The following is a 20,693-nucleotide window of genomic DNA, read 5'->3' as shown; positions in this document are numbered from 1 at the left end:
AATAGAGGACCAATTTATGTTGACCTTTTGACTAAAGGAGAAATTAAAAAAGCTAAAAAAAAAAAGCATTGGAAATGTCAATATTCTTCAGTATCTATCAGAAGCCTTTCTTCTCCTTTGAGTAAATTGCTTCATTAAGGAGCTACCATTTCACTATAATTCCTTTTTCACCTTAAGGAGGTCTCTGAGGAAATCTTCTCTAAGAGTCCTTTTACTGAAGCTTGCTTTCTTGAAATACATTGCTTTTAGTTTGACTTATTTTCCTTCTAATTTAACTTTCAAGAATTCTGTCCTTTTGTGACCAATCTCAACTACATTACCACTTAATCTTCACATTCTTAGCTATTTTTTTTCTCTGTTAATTAGAGGCAAATGTGAAGCAGCCCCTACCCTCATTACTTTTTTCATGAGAGCATTTCAGGAGCTTCCTTTTCAGCCTGTCTGTTCCTGCATTCACAAAGGACTTTAGTCAGTGGCCTATGTTATCAGTGAGGTCTGTGCTCTGGTTTGCTCTTCGCAAATACATGATCTACTTGATCCTTCTGGTCTGGGAGGGAAATCCCAAAGTGGCAATGTTATTTTAAAGTTATGACAGTCCTTTGCAGTCACTTATTTTTTTCTCTCTTTTGGTCTGAACCTCAGAACAAATGTAGTTATGCTTACTCCCTTATTGTTCTTCCTCAACAAGATGTACTACGTGAATTTGAATTCTTCCGTCTCCCTTCTCTCCCTAGATTGTTACATTACTACTGTAATTACAAATGGGCTGCGTGAAGTAATAATTAGATAGCTGATGAGTCGCAAATCTAATGAAACTCATGATTCTTAGTGTTAAGGATTTACAGCTTCTTATTTTGCTAGCAATGGGATGGGTTCTTCATTTGCTATTGGGGATTAAACCATTGGCTGCTTCCCTAATCACCTGCTTCTCCAGAGGATGTCCAATTCATCCTCCATGTCTGAGACTCCTATATTCCTTTTCAGCTGGTCGACTTCTTTGACACTGGATGTCCTCATGCCTAGCATGTAACTGATATTCTTTTGGATCATATGGGCTTCTTTGCTCCACCACTTTGCTTATGGTTCTACTACTTGTTTCCTAAAGAATATTTGCAGGGATTCTTTCGTTCCTGGTTTCTGCTTTTAAAAGTATGTAGGTCTATGTTCCTCAGTTTGAGCACAGAACCTGGACTGAAGAATTCTTCTCTAGGGTTCTTGTGTGGACACAACTGCAGGTAGCCACTCTTTGTCTACCCTGCATCCTCAGAGCTGTAGACTGAGAAAGATTTGATGTCAAAGATGACCCTGATGCTGTGCTTTTAGAGGGCTGAGTTGCGATTCTAAATTGTGCTTTCTAAAACTCCCCTCTCCAATCAGTCTCTTAAAATGCCCTGTTACAAAAGTCATCAAGATACTCAACTGTTGATTCGCAAATACATAGCTTTCATTGTCCTTCACTGATCAGAAGTTTAGTGATACCATAGGAAGTTTGTGATTTGTGAGAACACACTGTCATCCCTCAAAATGATGAAGTAGATTTGTTTCTAAGATTTCTTTTGAAATTATCCCCTTTACAAGGCTTCTCCCATTTGCCAATGTAACTGATAAGTTTTCTAAGTCTTTTGCTGTGCTGGGCTATCTGCAAGGAGATTAGGTAGGTCCCTTGATCATTGTGCTTATAACACTTCTCAAAAAACTGGAGGTTATGATTTTTAATCCCTTCAGACTACAGAGAAGGAACTTGAAGCTATCAGTTAGGAGATGAGTGTTCTATTGAGCAGTCTGTTAGATAAAAGAGGAGTTATTTCCAAACAACTTTGTGGCATTTCTTACACTTTCATTTCCTTTGCCCTGATACCAAGAGATGGATCTCTGCAGCAAGCTACTTCACTCTTAGTCCCATTTATTTTATTGAGTGTATCAACAGAGCAATGTGTTGCTTATCGAAAGATATGTGGTAGCTGTTTTAAAAACACATGCAGTGTTTGTACTGGAACACTAAGTAATGTGTATAAACTTAGATAGTGTTTGTTGGATAAGACTGCAATGTTAGATAGTCACATTTCTTGAAAATTAAAATTCTGCAACTATGAAGTTTGATACAACTCTTTTTCCTCACTTTGAAATAGTCATTTTTGGTTACGAAGGTCATGGGTTCTTTAGACCATCTTGATAATTGATTTCTTTAGTTCTTTGTTACAGTGTCATTAAAGAAGCAGTGTAATAGCTACTACTTAGTGATATTTGTTTTGTTATAAGAGCAGCACATTTTGCTGAATTGAAGTGCCAATCCAGGGAGTTACTGAAGGATGTGCTTGACTAAGTACTTCAGTACCTCCATGCTATGGCTCATGAGGTTATTGTAATTTAAGCCTTCCTCTGTAATGAATACAGAATCACACCATAAGGTACATGTGCCTTAGTACACGAGTGTAAAATATTAACAAAAGACAGGGTAAGAAAGGACTTTCTGGTTCCTTTTGCCTTGTTGTTACCATAAGCAACCCTGAGATTAATAAATCTTCATAAAACTCATAAATTTCATTTTAAAACTTTTAGGGGAATTCCTTAGCTGTTCTTATTCATCTGTTGTTCCAGAATCCTATTTCTTTGGATTGTGCAACTTCAGTTGGGGAATGTTTTAAATCTATGACTCAAATCTGCAGGTGAGAGTCCTAACTTGCAAGGTTTATCTTAAAATGGTCATCAGTCTTTTCTGCTGGAGCAGCATGGATTTTCTGGTAATATTAAAAGATCTCTTGAGATGAAGAATCTTGATGTTAATGTTACTGCTGGGAAATGACTTAATTTTTTTTTTCAAAAAAAATGTTAATTATTTATACAAACTGGATTGTTACTGAGAAGAGAGTAATCATTAGAGTAATGCGGTTATAACAGTCGTCAATAGATTCTAGTTTTCTCAGACTAAGGAGGAAAAAAAAGTTGGCTTTATCAGATACAGGGTAAGTAGTCTAATGATCACGTAAAGGCGAAGCTATTTTCCGGCCAGTTTATGGAATCCAATCTTCAAATTCATTTTTCCGATACTAAGTATCTGATTCTAAGTGTATAATAAATCAGTAACAGAACAATACTGAAAAAAAACCAAATACACTGGAATAAACAAGTGAGATCATTCTTCTCTACTTAGCTACGAAAAATGTTCACAAGCTGTGCTTGTTCTGTTGTGGTTTGTTTTTTTTTTTTTTTTTTTCTCTCTACTTCTTAGGGAGATGTGGATTAACTAAAGGCAGACTAGGGGCAATGGGAAGCACTAATGTGGAGAAAGACATGGAAGACAATGATTATGACTGTGATTATTTAATCTAAGCAATAATCTATCTGAAGGACAAAGAGAAGTAAAGCAATTGCATTACAGTGTTGGAGGTTCAGGTTGTATATTAAAAAAATACTTCTAAACATAAAGATAGTTTAGGCAATACAGTGAATTGCCTAAAGGAGGTATAGAATCTGCCTTTGAGGAAAAGGACAAGAGAAAACCAAACCATAGTGCCAGGAGTAGCTAAGGTATAGCTGATTTTGCAGTAGTGTAAGAGAATAGTAGTCTTTTGCAGAACCTCTCAACTAAGCCCACCACTCAATTCAGACATGTTTTATAATGTTTGAATGGGAATAAATGCTGCTGGAATGGTTACTAATGGTTGTTTTGTACTTGCTTTCTTTACTGCACCAATTTTTCCAGTCTTACAATGCCCAGTCCTGAATTGCTTGGAAACCACAGTAGAAATGTGAGATAGATAAAACTTGAGATGAATATATACTGGGAATGGGTGAATATTTTATCACGGCTTTTTTCATCGAGAATAAGGCTGAAATACTTAGTAAAAATCTTATTTTCTGTATCAAACTCTGTTCTTTAGTTATAAACTAAAATACCTAGACTTGGAAGAACTGCCTCATTGTGTAAATGTCTTATATTATTATTCGCTCCTTCTGATTAGCTAGTTTCTTCTGAAGTGAAGTATTTTTAAGTAGAAATTGGCAAGAACATATAGTAGAGTGTAGTGGCACAAGAGTTGAAACTTTGGTTGTGTCAGGACCGTTGAAAATGCGAGTGCAAACACAAAAAAGCCAAACACGTAATCCCACCAATACAACCTATTTTGTGTGTGTGACTTAGCGAATTACAAGTCATCTCTGCCCAAATCATCTTTTTACTTCTCAAAATCTAGGTAGTCTAGCATTAGTTCAGTGTAAGGCCTGGAATATATGAGAAGAGTAGGTCCTAAAAATTGTTCATAGATATTCCTAGAGAAATGGCAGAGCCTCTGCTCTAACATTTCAATGAAGCTTTATGGGTACACAACAAACAGTGGGAGTGTACAAATTTCTTATTGTTTCTTGTAGGTAAATATTTCTTACAGATTTATGAACAAAGATGACCTATGCTTTTGTATATAACATATTTGTTTATTTTCCTCCAATATCAGTATGCTAGGCAATCTGCAGTTTTTGTTGTTCTTTCTGAAGTCAGGCAACCACGTATTTGAAAAATAAAATACAAAGATAACGTGTGATTAAATTTTCAGCATGACCAAATTATCTTCAAGATGTTGTGATGAAGCTACAACTAAGCCTCAAAGGCAGGGAATCAGATCAAATAACCTGTGCAATTTATGTAGACTAAATAAATACACCCACACCCAATAGTTTATTATTAGTCTAATTAAAAAATTAGGAGTCTTACCAAAATAATACTATTAGTCCAATTACAGTGATACTAACACTTATCATCCAAAACATGCAATTATTACAGCTTTCTCCCAATAATAATAGAATTAGAAGCAATATACACAAACTTCTGCTATCATGTCCTTTCTCTGGTGTTAGGTTCACCCTTCCTGTGTACAGTAATGTGAGTTGTCATCCTGCTTTGCCAGGAGCAGCATGGAGTTGATGGTAGGATGTTCTTCCACCTTGTTCTTAGGTCCTCCTTTGGTTATTTGTATATTTGCTAACATAATTGAATTGCTTGATTTTTATTTTTTTTTAATTAATTTATTTTCTTCAGCGCTGCTTAAATTCCATGGTATAGCCAAGTGGTGAAATATTCAGTTCATACTGGAATAGTTATGTTTTAAATTTGTTTTCCAGACTGGAAGTCAATTGAAAAAACAGTTACTTGATCACCTTCTGTAATTAGTCTGAGTTCATACATGAAAAGAAAGAGGGGAAAGATGATGAGTAAAGGAATAACACTTCTGGATTTGCCACTTCTCGATATCTATCTTCGGATGAGGGACAGACCTTCCTTACCTTGTCCGTCTCATCTCCCTGTTTTCTGTTTCCAGCCTGTTTGGCTATTTTTACCTAGTTCCTGGTGTCCTGCAACTGACTGTATATAGATCAGAAACCCTTCACTAGCTCTTACTTAACAATTTTGCTGGCAATTACAGAGAAGAAAATTTACCATTCCGTGACCCCCTTTTATACTTCTATTGCAACTGCATGAACTATGGAGCTATAAGGATTATTCTGCATTTTCTGATTTGCTAAGTGTTGATTGTAAGAGGCCATATTGGGATAGAAATTAATTTTTGTTAGTCAGACCACACATTAACCAAATCACATCGTTTTAATTTAAACAGAACATGGAATAAAATGTTAGAGCAGAGAACATGCATCCAAATAAAGCAAAGAATGTTTCATGTCCAAAAGATCAAGAGATGTTAGATATAAGATTATTCATTTCTATATTATTTGGTCTATACCTCATATCCTTCTCACCACATAGTTTCTGTAGGAATTGCAAGTGTTCAGTGGGTCTGAAAATCTTGTCTTTATTGTTTAAATTCCTGAAACATTGAATATTTAGGGAGAGAAAAATTGCGTAGTTGGGTTCTATATTTTGCCTGAGTTATTAATTATGTTTGGTTTAAGAACATCCAAATAATAATTTATTATAAAAAAAATAAATAAATTACTGAATATAAGAGTTCTAGGAAGATTGTATCTTAATTTGGAATAGTTTTTGAGAACAGATCACATAAAATTTGGCCTTTTTCACTTGAAATAAAAGGATACATCTATGTACAAACGAAAAATAATGTTAACTACCCAGATCAAGGAATAAAATCAAACTTAAGCATGAAAAATGCATTTGATCTTATTGTCTGGTCTGGATATGTATGTGTTTTCTATTAATATATGAACATATAGACACTTATTTTCATTTCAAAATTACTTTTATAATTGAAGAAGCCAGGCCATGCTCCACAGATTCAAAAACCATTCCAAAGGATAGAACATATTCAGGGTATTCTAATTCTATTTACTTTTGATAGTAATCTGATTTTTCTTTCTTTTTAACAGCTTTTCCTCTTAAAATCTTGTTGTCAGTACTGAATTTCCACCGGTTGGTTTTTTCCCTTGTTCTATATCCCTTTAAACATTGCTGCACTATACTATAGTAATTTCTTCCCCAGCTTTTCTGTGATATCTATTCTTGCCTGTCATTTACACTACACAGTGTCAGCTATTATTTTCAGCAGATGGATGAAGGCAGATGTTTCCATCAATCCAGATTTTTGCCATTCCAATGTGTTTTCCTGGATATCTTTCTATCATTTTACCTTTATTTTTGGCTACTGAAATTCACAGTTATCTTTCCTGATAACCCAAGAAAATACGCTCTGTTTCCATTGCTGGTACAACTACACTTTTTCTGTTTATGCAGGACTGTAACTGCCTACAGTTTTTCTTTAGATTGTATGTCCATAACCATGTCCAAGCACCATTTTTCTGGAGCTGGAGTTATGCTCCAACTCTGTTTATGAAATCTAGTTTTTTGCGTGTATGAACACGATACAAATTATTTCCCTTGTCATCTTCCTCTCAACCTTTTGTGTATCTCTTTCATTTTATCAGCATAGCTGCTAATGTCTTTCATGTTGCTAATTGTCCCCATCACTGTCCCTCTATATTTTCTGTTTTCTGTGCCATTTCAAATTCAGTATTCTTTTTCCATCTTCAGTATAATTCACCATGGCTTCATTGCTTCAACCACCTTTCTTCTGATATTTTACCCTCTTTTTTTTTCCCTTTTGCATTACATCTTTATACACTTACAGATGTTTAATTTGTGCTCTTTCATAGTACTGCAACCACATCATCTAGATTCCTCTTCATGTTTAGCTTCTTCTGTGATGTCTACAAGGCAACGGGCAGCGAAAGCTTATTAATTTATAGGACATTGTGTTTAGGCACTTTGTCTAAACACTACTTTTTTTCATTATTTTTTAATTTTTTCCTTCTACGTTTTGTGCAGTGCTTCCCTCTTCAGACTGTGAGCTTTTGAAGACAGAATCTGGGTTTAAATGTATACTCAGAAAACAAGGAAAATATAACATCTCACAGCAGAACTTTTGAAAAACTTGAATATTATTATTGATAATGATTTTCCTGCCCCACCAACTACTTTGTTGTTCCTGCTTCAAACACTGAAACAGAAATTTGGTGTATTTTATTATTAAGGAAAACAGGAAAAACACCATGCAAAACAGAAATACAGAATGTTATAGTCAATACAAATGTTTTAGTCAGTTCAGATTAACAAATGCTTCAGTCTACTTTTCGCTGTGCTTGTGGATGTCAATCCAAGAATATGATCCTAAGGAAAAAGCTTTCATTTTAATTAACAGAGACTTTGCTGCCTTCTAACTGCCCACTTTGTGAGATGCATGACAAATAATTGGAGGATCTAGCAGAACTCTGTTCTCAACTCGCTTAATGAGAGTTTTAAATCTTGAACTCTGCAGTATCTCACACTTCTAATTCTTTCCTCCTAACTGAGGGATTTTGAATTCTGTGAATTTAAGTAGAAATTGTAGGTGTTTTCTCCACTTTCACATCTTTCACGTAACATTAGTACCCATAGATTTGCAGGCTTCTGTAATGTTAAAGATATGGATTTGATCCAAGTCTCATGCAAAGTGGTTATATTTCATCTAGGCTGAACAAGTTGTAAGATTTAGTTACTGTCCTTCAGAAGAAAAGTTATTTCCAATTTAAATAGTCCACAGCTTGGCTTAAAACCTGACATTTCTGTACCTTAAAAATCTTCCAAACCAGTATTGTGAATCCTGTCCTAGGTGTCCATTTGTTGTCACGTATAGCACAGAAATCTGGCTATCATGCAGATTGCTAATCTTGTTCTTACACACTTCTTGTTTATAAACAATTTGTATAGAATTCCTGATCTACTTGTTCCTTAGAATGTCTTAGTTTTTAAATAATTAAAAAAAAACCCACAATAATAAAAAAGAGAGAAAAGAAAGCAAAACACAGCACGCTTCATTATATAGCAATATGTGTGGTACAGGATTAGTTACAATACATTATAGTTTTAGCCAACCTCCTGGCTTGTTGAAAAGCATTCATAGTTCTAGGATATGCTTTGCTATTTGTAGTTTTCATAAAATATGCTGCTTTAATAGTTTATTTGGCAGAAATAAAACATACCATATAAGTAGTACCCTCTTGTAGAATTTTCAGTACTTTGTCAAGAAATAACTTAATCTTTTAAAAGAGCATCCACTCTGTTTAAAGACAGTGTGAACTAACTTCAGACTTACTTATATACCATATATATAAGGTATACAGGACCATCTGAAATGTATATAAGTATAATGTATACATGTATATAAGGTATATCAGGACCATCTGAAAACATTAATCTCTGCCCATTTATATACTGGTCAAAGCTAGAAAAAGTTCTGTATGTCAATATTAGTTGTTTGACTCTCAAAATATTTTATTTTCTTTTTATATGTTCTGATTCAAAGTTATACTCTATCAGAAATTTACAATAAGTATAGTTTTGGATTCCATTGACTTTAACATAGTGTTCAAATTCAGTAAAACTATTCCTAGATTGCTGCCATAAAATATTGATAGTAATTTATTTAATTTATTTTATTTTTTAATAGTATCAGTAAGGTAGGTATATTTATGGGTTTAAAGATGAAGGTGTTGGCTCTTCTTGGTGTCATAGGTAGGGAAATTAACAAAATAAGTGAGCAGGGTCACTGTTAGTTTGGTTTATCTTCTTATATAGGAAAAAGGGAAAGTTATACATGAAATAACAATTTGAGAATAATAATAAATATTGAATAATCATAAAGAAGTAATAAAGTAATGCAAAGGCAATCAGTCACCACCTACCACAAACAGACAGATGCCAATTCAGTCTCCAAGCAGAGGCCACCTTGAAAGACAATCCCACTTCTACCTCCCACTGCTTCCTCTACCACCACTTTTTATTGCTGAGCATGATGTTACAGATATAGAATATCCCTTTGACCAGTTTAGGTCAGCTGTCTTGGCTGTGTCCCCTCCCAGCTCCTTACCTATCCCCATTCTAACTTCTGGAGGGACAGAGAGGGGAAAAAAAGAGAATGGCTTGACACTGTGCAAGGACAATTCAGCAATAGCTAAAGCATCAGTGTGTTATGAGCACTGTTTTAGCCACACATCCAAAACACAGCACCATACAGGCTGCTAGGAAGAAAGCTAACTCCATCCCAGCTGGTCCCAGTACGTGAATTTAGCATTTACTTGTAAAAAAGTACTGGAATGGTTCAAACAAGTATATTTTTGTACTTAATAAAATCAAATCACACCACAATGATAATCTGAGTATAGCGTTGCATGGAAAGCATAAAGTAATTTAGGAAGAGTATTTGGAAGATTAGCAGAAGGAATGCTGTCCTGGTTTTAGCTGGGACCGGGTTAGCTCTTCTTTTTAGCAGCTAGAAGAGCTCTGTGTTTTGGTTTTACTCAGAGGCTCACTCTGAGAAGAATGCTGATAGCAAGCTGATGTTTGTGGTTGGACGTGAGACTCCAAGGACTTTTCAGTGTGCCGGAGTGCAGAAGCATGGCGGGATAAGGGGGGAGCATAGTTGGGACAAGGGGGACACGATTCCCCTTGTGATTTGTGGTGGAACTTAAGACTGAGGGCCAAACTGGCCAATTAGTATTCCATATCATGCAGCATCATGCCCAGTATAAAAGTGAGGGTCAGCCGGACAGAAGGGCTTTTGCGCTTTGGCTCTTTCGCTGCTTCTGCTCTTTTGCTCTTGCTGCGCTTTTGCTCTGTTGTTTTTTTTCTTTCTTTTCCTCTCTCTCCCAGTACTCCCACTCTCGGAGTACTCTCTCTCTCTGCCCCTCTCTATTTCGGGGCCTCACATTCGTCCGGGATTGCAGCTTCGGGATGAGACGGGCTTTGCATACGAGGGAGTGGTGAGCACCTACACTGTGTATTAAATCATCTGTATTAAATTGTTCTTATCTCAACCCACGGGTTTCCCGTTTATCCTTTAAATCTCTCCCTCATTCCTGGGGGTGGGGGAGAGGGAGTGACAGGCTGTGTGGGAGGGTCAGCCTAACCCACGACAAATGCCTAAAATGAATTATACTAATAATATTCCATCAAAATCATATCTACAGGAAGATGCAAGTATGTTTTAAGACAGAATTCTTCTATGGTTCTGTTTTGAACTCTTTTATATTAATTTTGGTCTTTCTAGGGAAGCCCCAAAGTTAAACTGATCTTCCTGGTCATAAGTGCATTAAATGAGCCAAGAAGACTGGACCTTTCTCTGTTGAATCTTTTCAATTCTAATAACTTTTTGACCAAGTTATGTTACTTCTGAAAACCCTTGAATTTTTCTCTATAACAGCATAGTTCTAACTCAATGAAGTAAGAAACTCTTCTTATTTTGACCTCTCTTTAGACTAGATGGGGAATTATTGATAAAGAAAATGTACTGGGCAGAAATTCTTTGAATGGGAAGAGCCTCATTAAGCGCACCATAGTACATGTCTTACTGTTTTCTTTATTTTACTATTCAGTCTTATTTCATATCAGTCATTGCACACTTCAGGAAGTTACTTTCTGGAAGATTGCATTTATCAAGCAATTAATGTCACAGTCACCCTATTTCAGTTTGATAACTTACAAAACCATTTGTGGTTTACGCTCCACAACATAGGGTCTGTCTTCTCATATTGAATAATTTAATTTGGCTGAAACTAGTTTGCTCCTGTCTGTGCAGAGCCTGACTGCATTTGAACTATTGGACTCCAGTAGGTGGGTAGCTCACTGCTGAAGAACTAAGGAATGAGGGCTTACAAATGTCACTCAGAAAAAGGGAAGCTCTTATGGATGCAGCAGACTCTACCATTAGTTTGTTTCTGAGAATACTGAAAACAAATAAAGAAAATATGATAAATACCAAAAATTAGTGAACAAATTCATTTCTGTTCTTCAGTTCCCTTTCAGTAACATAAGAACAGTATCTCTTGATATAAATCCATCTAAAACATTTTGAAAACTAGTTAATTGTTGTGAAGAAATATGTAACACCAGTAATAAGCACTTATAAGAACAGAAGCCATGAGGGAAACTGGCAGTACTGTGGTCAAAGCAGGGTTTTAACAGGATGATAAATGAACGGCAAATATAATGAGGTGAAAACAAAATAGTGAGTAGCTGCCAATTAAGAGTAGTACCAACCTAGTGTGGAATTAGCTGAGATTCAGGAGGGTGAATATTATGTATAATTATAGACTTTATCATATGCATACACACAAGATGGAACAGATGGAATTTTTCTAGGCAACCTTAATTTCAGCAATTTCAGTTTTCTGGAAGTTTAACTTCGTATTTTTTCCCTTCTTCCCCCACACCCACCCCCCGCCACCCCAGTTTTATTGTGACTATTATTTTGTTCATGGCAGTTACAAACATTCCACAAAAGCAGATAAAATAACATATTCATAGATTTCTAGGTTGGAAAAGACCTTAGAGATCATCGAGTCCAACCATCCCTAATCCCCATTAAACCATATCGCTAAGTAGATCATCCACCCTATTCTTAAACACATCCAAGGATGGGGACTCAGCCACCTCCCTGGGCAGCCTATTCCAGTGGCTGACAACCCTTTCAGAGAAGAAATACTTCCTAACATCCAACCTGAATCTCCCCTGACTAAGCTTATACCCATTTCCTCTTGTTCTATCACCCGTCACTAATGTAAAGAGTCCTTCCCCTACCTCCCCACCATCTTTTCTCAAGTATTTGTAGGCTGTAATCAGGTCTCCCCTCAGCCTCCTCTTCTCCAGGCTAAACAGCCCCAACTCCCTCAGCCGCTCCTCATAAGTTTTTATTTTCCAGCCCCTTGACCAGTTTAGTCGCCCTTCTTTGGACTCTCTTCAGGAGCTCAATATCTCTCTTAAAGCGAGGGGCCCAAAACTGGACACAATATTCCAGGTGTGGCCTCACCAGTGCTGAGTACAGGGGCAGGACCACTTCCCTATTCCTGCTGGTTACACTATTCTTGATACACGCCAGTATCCCATTGGCTTTTTTGGCCACCTGGGCACACTGCTGGCTCATATCAAGCCAGTATTCAACCAAGACCCCCAGGTCCTTCTCCGCCAGGCAGCTCTCCAGCCACTCTTCCCCGAGCCTATAGCGATGCTTGGGGTTTTTATACCCCAAGTGAAGGACTCTGCACTTCGCCGTATTAAAGCTCATACCATTGGCCTCAGCCCAACGATCCAGTCTGTTCAAATCCCTCTGAAGGGCCTCCCTACCCTCGAGCAGATCAACACAGCCTCCCAGCTTGGTGTCGTCCGCAAACTTACTGAGGGTACATTCAATCCCCTCATCCAGGTCGTTGATAAAGATGTTAAACAGAACTGGACCCAGCACTGAGCCCTGGGGAACCCCACTGGTGACCGACCTCCAGCCCGATTTAGCCCCATTTACCACCACTCTTTGGGCCCAGCCGTCCAGCCAGTTTTTAACCCAAAGGAGGGTGTGCCTATCCAGGCCAGCAGTTATCAGTTTCTCCACCAGAACACTATGAGAAACTGTATCAAAGGCTTTACTGAGGTCAAGGAAAACTACATCCACAGCCCTTCCCTCGTCAACCAGGCGGGTCACCCTGTCGTAGAAGGTGATCAGGTTTGATTGGCAAGACCTGCCTTTCATAAACCCATGTTGACTGGGCCTGATCACCCGGTTAACCTGTATGTGCTCATTAATAGCACTCAAGATAACCTGTTCCATGACTTTGCCCATCACCGAGGTCAAACTGACAGGCCTGTAGTTCCCCGGATCCTCCTTCCGCCCTTTTTTGTAAATGGGGGTAACGTCCACCAGCCTCCAGTCCAGCGGAACTGCCCCAGTGAGCCAAGACTGCCCAAAGATAATGGACAGGAGTTTGGCAATGACATCCGCCAGCTCTCTCAGGACTCTCGGGTGGATACCATCAGGCCCCATAGACTTGTGGGCATCCAGCCGAAGCAGCAGATCCTTGACCCGTTTCTCTTGGATCACAGGAGCTTCAATTTGCTCTCCCTCCCTGCTCCCAGACACCGAAGGCCAGCTCACCTGGGAACTACTGACCTTGTTATTAAAGACTGAGGCAAAGAAGGCATTAAGGACCTCAGCCTTGTCCTCATCCCTAGTGACTAACGTACCCCCTGAGTCCAGTAGGGGCTGGAGGTGATCTTTAGCCCTCCTTTTGTTATTAATATATTTATAGAAAGACTTTTTGTTGTCCCTTACGGAGCTGGCTAGTCTAAGTTCCAATTGGGCTTTTGCCCCCCTGATTATCTCCCTACATGTCCTAACTTCCTCCCTGTATTGATTCCTGGATGCCTGCCCATTCTTCCAAGACTTATAGACATCCCTTTTTCTTTTCTTTTCAATTAGAAAATGTGTTTATATCCAAATCAATAAATCAGTACCTAATTCTTGTTGAGTATTTATTCACTGCCTAAAATATAGTGTGGTTGCTTTTCTCTGGTTATTCTTTCCTATGATGATTTTATACGCTTTTACTATAGCATATACAGAAAAAAGGGATTTCTGAAATTGAGAACTAATGGATATTAATGCAGATTGCACCTTCAAAAAGCAAAGTCTAATTTCTTTATCTTATTTCCCTTTCAAAAATAGTACCACTGTCTAATTTTTCACTCTTTGTTAGAAAACCTACAAATGCCTGAAGTTTTATATGTGAAATGATTTGTGTAGTATAATATTTAAGAAAAATATTTTAAAATATCACTTCTTTAAGAAGCATTATTTGATAATTCAGCTGTCATAGTGTACTGGTTTTGTCTGGGATAGAGTTAAATTTCTTCATACTAGCTGGTGTGGGGTTATATTTTGGATTTGTTCTGGAAACAGTCTTGATAGCACAGGGATGTTTTGGTGACTGCTGAGAAGTACTTACACAGATCAAGGCCTTTTCTGCTCCTCACACCACCCCATCAAAGCGTAGGCTGGGGGTGCACAAGAATTTGGGAGGGTCAGAGCTGACCCAAGGGATATTTCGTACAACATGATGTCATGCTCAGAATAAAAGATGGAGGAGGAAGAAGGAAGGGGAGTATGCTTTGAGTGATGCCGTTTGTGTTCTCAAGTAACAGTTACATGTGAGGGAGCCCTGCTTTTCTGGAGATGGCTGAACGCCTGCCTGCTGAAGGGGAGCGGTGAATGAATTCCTTGTTCTGCTTTGCTTGCATGCACAGCTTTTACTTTACCTATTTCTCTGCTTTGGAAAGGAGTTACATCTGTTTTCTGACTCCAGTAGTTTCTGATTTTGTAGTCATAGGCATCTAGACTTCTAGTCCTATAACTGACATGTGAAAGCATGATTCCCAACAGTACGTTCTTTGCAAATCTGTCATAGTGTAGAAAGCTGTCTATCATTATATCCTTGTTGTGTTTGGGAAGTGACACCAGCTGAATTACATTGTATAAAATGTCACTCTTCTTGTTGTCTTAAACAATTAAGAGTTTCACAGTCTTCCTTCAGATGTGGATGCAGTTGTGTCAATCAAATATCTGCCATGTTGGCATCATTGATTGCTTTAGAAAGGGAATAGCTATACTAGTATACTGGCCACACTATCTTCGGATAAGTATAATACTGTTTAGTTCAGTGTTCTCTTCCGGCTTCAGCTATGGCAGCTGGAGACACTGTTAGCCTGTGGTTTACAGCTGCCCAGCAAATGGAGGTTACTTGTTTCACAATTCAGCCAACAGAGCAGAAATGCAAGTTCTCACTGTTCTGCTACACTAAAGTCAGCAATGTCTTCAAAACATTTTATCAAAAATTAGGATAAATTTGCTAATTTTGCACTTAAGTGGATCAAATTGAATTCCACTGGCTGTACAGTGAATAATTATCTTCTGCCAGGAATATAGTAACATGCATACAAAGATAAAAAGTCTTGAATTTCTCTCAGTGTGCAAAATGATTCTGTCTCTTAAATATCAAGAAGGTTTCATTGTTTTTCCTGTAAGAATACAGCTGAAGCCTTACTATACCACTTTTCTATGCTTATATTTTATTGAACATTGAATCATTCATTTTGCTTATTTCATTCAGACTTTTGCCATGGCCCTTTTCCTATTTGAATTCAGATAAATGAAAACAAGCAAACAAAAATAACCCTCAGCATTTTGAAGTTCTTTTCACCAACAAGACACTCTTAGTAGTGATGAGCAACTTGTTACAAAACCCCCTTTTTTCTTTCTTCCTATAGGATATTTTTCTACGTATTTTAATTGCTAGTACAAGCAAAACCAGTAGATTCAAGACATAACAATAATATCATATTTTTCTAATATTTCACTACATAAAAATAATAGATCGCTTTACCAAATGTTATATTTATTTTTTAGAGATAATTAGCTAAGTGTTTTACTTAGCAGTTGTAATTCAAGATCCAGCTTCACCTCTGTAGTAAAGGAATCCTTATGATCAACATTTGTACCCTTGCAATAGGCCTAGCCAAGGAATAATGTATGCAGTTCATCATCAGGTTGCACAGGTAAAAACCTCAATCCAATGTGAAGCTTTGCATATAACCCCCCCCCCCCATATAGCTCCTGTCCAAGATCATCAGGAGAGCTGGGGACAGTGGGACAGCAATCATTATTTTAGATATTAGGCCAGCTACTGTGTTCTTTTTACTTTGTTCTGGATAAGGTTATTTCCTAAAGTGAATATATATATATTATTGATTGTAGGATGGAATGGGAAATTTGAGAGTCACTAAAAAAGGAATACGCCTTGAAGGAATATCTGAATTTCTACTTCCGCTATACGTGAAAGAAATCCATTCCCGAAAGGTAGGTGTTTTTCATCTTTTTTTCTTAGTTTACAACTAATATAAATTAATCTCTTCAATCTCAAACTACAAAGTTTAATTCTTACACCTCCTAAATTAACAATCAGTAAAGGCTTTCTTTGAGAATACCGTAACAGTGAAAGCTTCTTTCATGTCAAAAATTATTTTTTTTTTTTCTGAAACCTTGCTTGCCTCTTAAAAGAAATATCTTATCCTAAAGATAGGAGACTCAAAGTATGTATATTTTATACTTCAAATGACCTCAGCATTGGGAATGGAACATTTGACTATTCATTTGCTGTGAGCTCCAGAAAAATAAGATTGGTGATACGTGCAAAATGCAGTGAAATAAAGAATTGCTTTGTATGTGCTTAAGTTCTTTCTGGTATTTAGCTAGTGTGACTTCTTTCTTTTTTTTCTTTCTTTTTCTTCTTTTTTTTTTCCTCATTATGTACAGGCAATCTTGCTACACTGCATAATGTCTCTAGGATTAATTTTTCAAAGCAAAACATTTTAATGTTATTTAAATGTAATTGTTTTATCATTTAGCAGCAGGTTGTTACAGAGGAAAAAAGAAAATCAAGATATTATGTATTCAGAAATTCAGTGTAGCTCATTTTAACTCATTCTTTTTGATTCAGTCATGCTGCTTAAATTAACATCATCAATGAATTAAAAAAATAATTTTGAAATTCTGGAAATCTCTGAAGTTCTTTTTACCATGCAAGTTATGACCTATGATCAGGGAGGAATGTTACAATGGTTTTCAGTCAATCATCAGCAAAGCATTTTAATATGCATACTGCGAAAGCTGACAGGAATGAAATGTATGTTTACCCTAAATGCCTTTGTGGAAAATTCTGTCTGTTGAAATCTATGTATATAAAAAAGTCTCAAGTACGTTCAAAAATGAGATGATGTCAGTTTCCCATTTCTCTTAGTTAGTTCACGTTGGTGTTAATAGATGTGTGAGATGAACAGGTAATCTCTTTGTCCTCTTTCTCTATAAAACTAAGATCAATCAATGTTTAACAGAATAGCAATATTGTCCTAGGAAAAGAAAAATTCTATAAGATTTAAGCAATGGCATATTCCTTAACCATGTTGAATTTTGATCACTTTATTGAACAGATATTTGTTTACTTTTCAACACACCATACATACAATGTTACAAAATCTTGTTCTTTTTCTTGTACTATCTTTTATGATGGTAGCTAAAAATATTGATAACTAGCTAAGATAAATCTATAATCAAACATTTGGTAATGAATTATTTTTAAATAAATGCAAATATCAAGTATCATAGCTTTTATATTGATAAGAATTTTGAGAAGAGGAGAAAACAATGAAACGATCAATGCATAAGTACAAAAACAACCACTTAAGTACTAAGCACTGCTACTACGAGTAGATCAACAAGGCCGGATTCTGCCTTCTGAAATTGGAAAGGCATCTACAAAGGGAACTTTGGCTATGGGTTAATTTTTTCCTATATCACCTTGCCATGAAAATGTGTGAGCACTTCTAAAGTAGTTTCTTTAATAGTTTAATATTTTCTTTATAATTTTGAAACAATAAAATTCATCAAAGTAACTAGAATACTTTTTTGTTTGTCTATTTCTAAATAGCAAAAATATTTTAAGGGTTCCATTAGACCTTAATATCTAGTACAAAATATCCATTTAAAATCAAGGCTAAAGCTTTAGTATGAATATTCCAATATGTAGACTTTATGAAACTGGCGTAAAACTTCCAGGCTGTATAACCGTTGTGGGAACATGCTTTTTCTTAGAGGTTGCAGAACATTAGTCATGATTTGTGCATTTTCCCAGTTCCTTTCCGCAGGTGGATGGTGTCTGTTACTGTTCCAGGTCTTGATACTATATGTCAGAGTTATGATTTGGAATATTTGCTTGCACAGGGCTTCATATTGCAAGACATTGGTTCCAATAAAGTAAACATGGAAAGTTTTGTTTCAAGTGATAGTAATGAAAGACTCAAGTAGGGTCCTAATTTCACTCAAGAGCTGCTATCCAATCTCAGACAAAAAAGAATGCATACAAATGTAACTACTGTAAAGGAAGAGGATGCAAAGTCTACTAGCAGCCTAACACAAGGTCACGCTACTCCCGTGAGGCTCATGAAAAACAGACTTATCAGTTAAGTGCCCTCAAACTAGCAGAAGAAAAGAGACAGAGTTGCTGGTTAGCTGGACAAAGTGTTTTAAGTAAAATATTTTTGGTCTTACAGGTCTGCTTATATCTATTAACATTAAAACACTTGTGACCTTGCTGAAAAAGTGGTATATATGTAGACTTGGTTCTAATCTTGCAGCACTTGTGAACTAGCTTCGTGTTCCAGTCTTTTGCCAACTTACTCAGCAGTTGTTGTGCTAAAGTTTCAGTAACTTGTGTTTTATGCAAATGTGAATGTCATGAAGGGATGATGAAAAAACCCTCTGGAGCTGTATTAAGCTTTACAGTAGGGATTTGTGATGTCTCTGCATGCTGTATCCCCAGGCGTGTGGCATCTGCGTGTGGCATTAGCTGTTTTGCCACTTACAGAATGACCTTGGAGCTGTAGAAAACTGAGAGTGAGCCAGGTTTTCTGAGCTCTCATTATAGTCCATAGAGACCAAGTTAATACAGACAGGGGATTCTGAAGAACTATCCTTTGGGAACAGTTACTTTGGGTGGTACAGAAGGGAATGCTCTTCCTTGCTTTGTCCATGGAAGCAGTAATGATTTAAGTTTGATGTATATGGGGGTTAAAACATACCATGGAATTGAAAACTCGTTTGAAGCTGATTTCTTTGCAGTCTTTTGCATGCATATGTTGTTTGTTTATTTTCTGAAATGAGAGTTTGGTCTTTAAACGAATTTGTTCATTCCTCTCTAAAAGAACACAGACATTAAAGTGACATCGTTCAATTAACTCTTGAGATGATTTGTAACATATTCAATAATAACTTTTTGGAGCGGGTGTATTTTCTCTGCACTGGTGACCTGTTTTGTAGAATAGCCACTGAAGGACCTCCATGTAGGGCGCTCAGCCCTGCAGGTCAGGGTGTCACTGCTTTCCCAGTACTCAGCACAAATCAGAGTTAGGTGGGAAGACCAAAGACGTTAGCAGCAAGGTGCAGCAGCAGGTGTGCTGTATTATGGCTAGGAGGCATGAGCAGAGCTCTGGAGCGTATGTTGGAGCTATCTGTTAGCTAGATCTGGAGCTGATAAAACGTGTTCACTGATAGCGCAGGGTTCACCTCTGATTTTGATAGTGAACTACTTCTGATAAGAGTCCTGAGCAATCTGTTGTGTAGCCAGGCTGAACTGAGCCCTCCACTGCTACAATTTAAATGTGAAGGGTGCGTAGGTTTGTCAGTGTGAAGTTCACGTATTCTTACAGAGGCTGAAATCACCACTTTTGCCTGCAGCATGCTTGGATCTCCAAATAAGATCATTTATACAGGGTTAAATGCAGACCTTAAACTGCCTTTATCAGAAAAGATGCATTGAACTTTGTATATAAATTGAAAAATTGCCTTTTATCTTGTGATTGCTTCATTAAAACCCTGAGTATTAAAAGTAAATGCTAAAATACTTTGAGTTAAGTCAGTTGCAGAACAAATATACGTGAATTCTTAAAAACAAAATGAAAATTTTAATGAAGTTTTCTCCTGCTGGTATACAATATTCTGTTGAAAATTAGTAATGAAAAATACAAGTCTAGAGTAAATTGAATATTCATTCATGTTTTGTCTGTAGAAGTTGTGTAAATGAGAAGGCTGCTCAGAGGATGCTGTTTCCCTAACTTTGCTCTTCTTGCTTTACTTTTTCTATTCAGTTAGTGGTATCTACAGAACCACGGGTTCCTACCCAAAATGTCTTGTTTACACAAAAAAGATACTTCTGCATTTTCATCAAATTACTCAAATGAATGTCAGAACTTGAAGTGACACATCAGAACCTGAGCAGATAGGGGCTCTTTAGATCCTGAATTGACATCTTTATGTCCCTGGAAAAAAGGGTACATATCCTCTATGAACTGAATTTTACTGAGAATTTCATTTTGACTATGGCTGGTCTAGTTGTATACTTTTGATCAAATTACTAGTCTGAAACTAGTAAATGTAATCTAGACAATGTTATATTTTCTATGTTTATATCATTTGCAAATATATGATATGATGATATGATGCAAAGAAACAATGCAAACTGCTTTCTTTGTAGTGTATTATTAATGAGATGTATGTTATCACATAACGCAATAATCTGAATTATTACAGTATTACAGTTCTTTTGCATTAATTTTCCTCATCATACTACTACTGTTTCCATCCTACTGCATTTGTTAATGGAAACAATCAAGGTACAGTTTCATTATTTTGTTATGTAACAATAAAAGCAGATCATGGTGTTTTCTTGAGCATTTGTTCTTGGCTTTATTGATCTTTTTCGTTTACATGTATAGTACTTTAGTATTGAAGAAAATCAAATCTTCTCCTTGTTAAATTGTT

The 20,693-nt window shown here is 36.7% G+C and overlaps 1 protein-coding gene across 3 annotated transcripts in view; it reads left to right on the top strand.

Moving 5' to 3' along the window:
- Positions 1-20,693, top strand: part of SGCZ (sarcoglycan zeta) — a 238,090-nt gene that overhangs the window by 87,469 nt on the left and 129,928 nt on the right. For 2 of the 3 annotated variants that reach the window (XM_086611720.1, XM_086611722.1), the window contains exon 2: positions 16,077-16,178. The exons of the other annotated variant lie outside the window; for it this stretch is intronic. In XM_086611720.1, the coding sequence (XP_086467846.1) occupies positions 16,077-16,178 (102 nt within the window). The remainder of the gene's footprint in view (positions 1-16,076; positions 16,179-20,693) is intronic. 3 annotated transcript variants of the gene reach the window in all.

Source organism: Tauraco erythrolophus, chromosome 5 (assembly GCF_009769465.1).
Source record: "Tauraco erythrolophus isolate bTauEry1 chromosome 5, bTauEry1.pri, whole genome shotgun sequence".
Classification (NCBI taxonomy): domain Eukaryota; kingdom Metazoa; phylum Chordata; class Aves; order Musophagiformes; family Musophagidae; genus Tauraco; species Tauraco erythrolophus.
The sequence above is the reverse complement of the archived record's forward strand: the minus strand, read 5'-3'. Positions and strand labels throughout refer to the sequence as shown.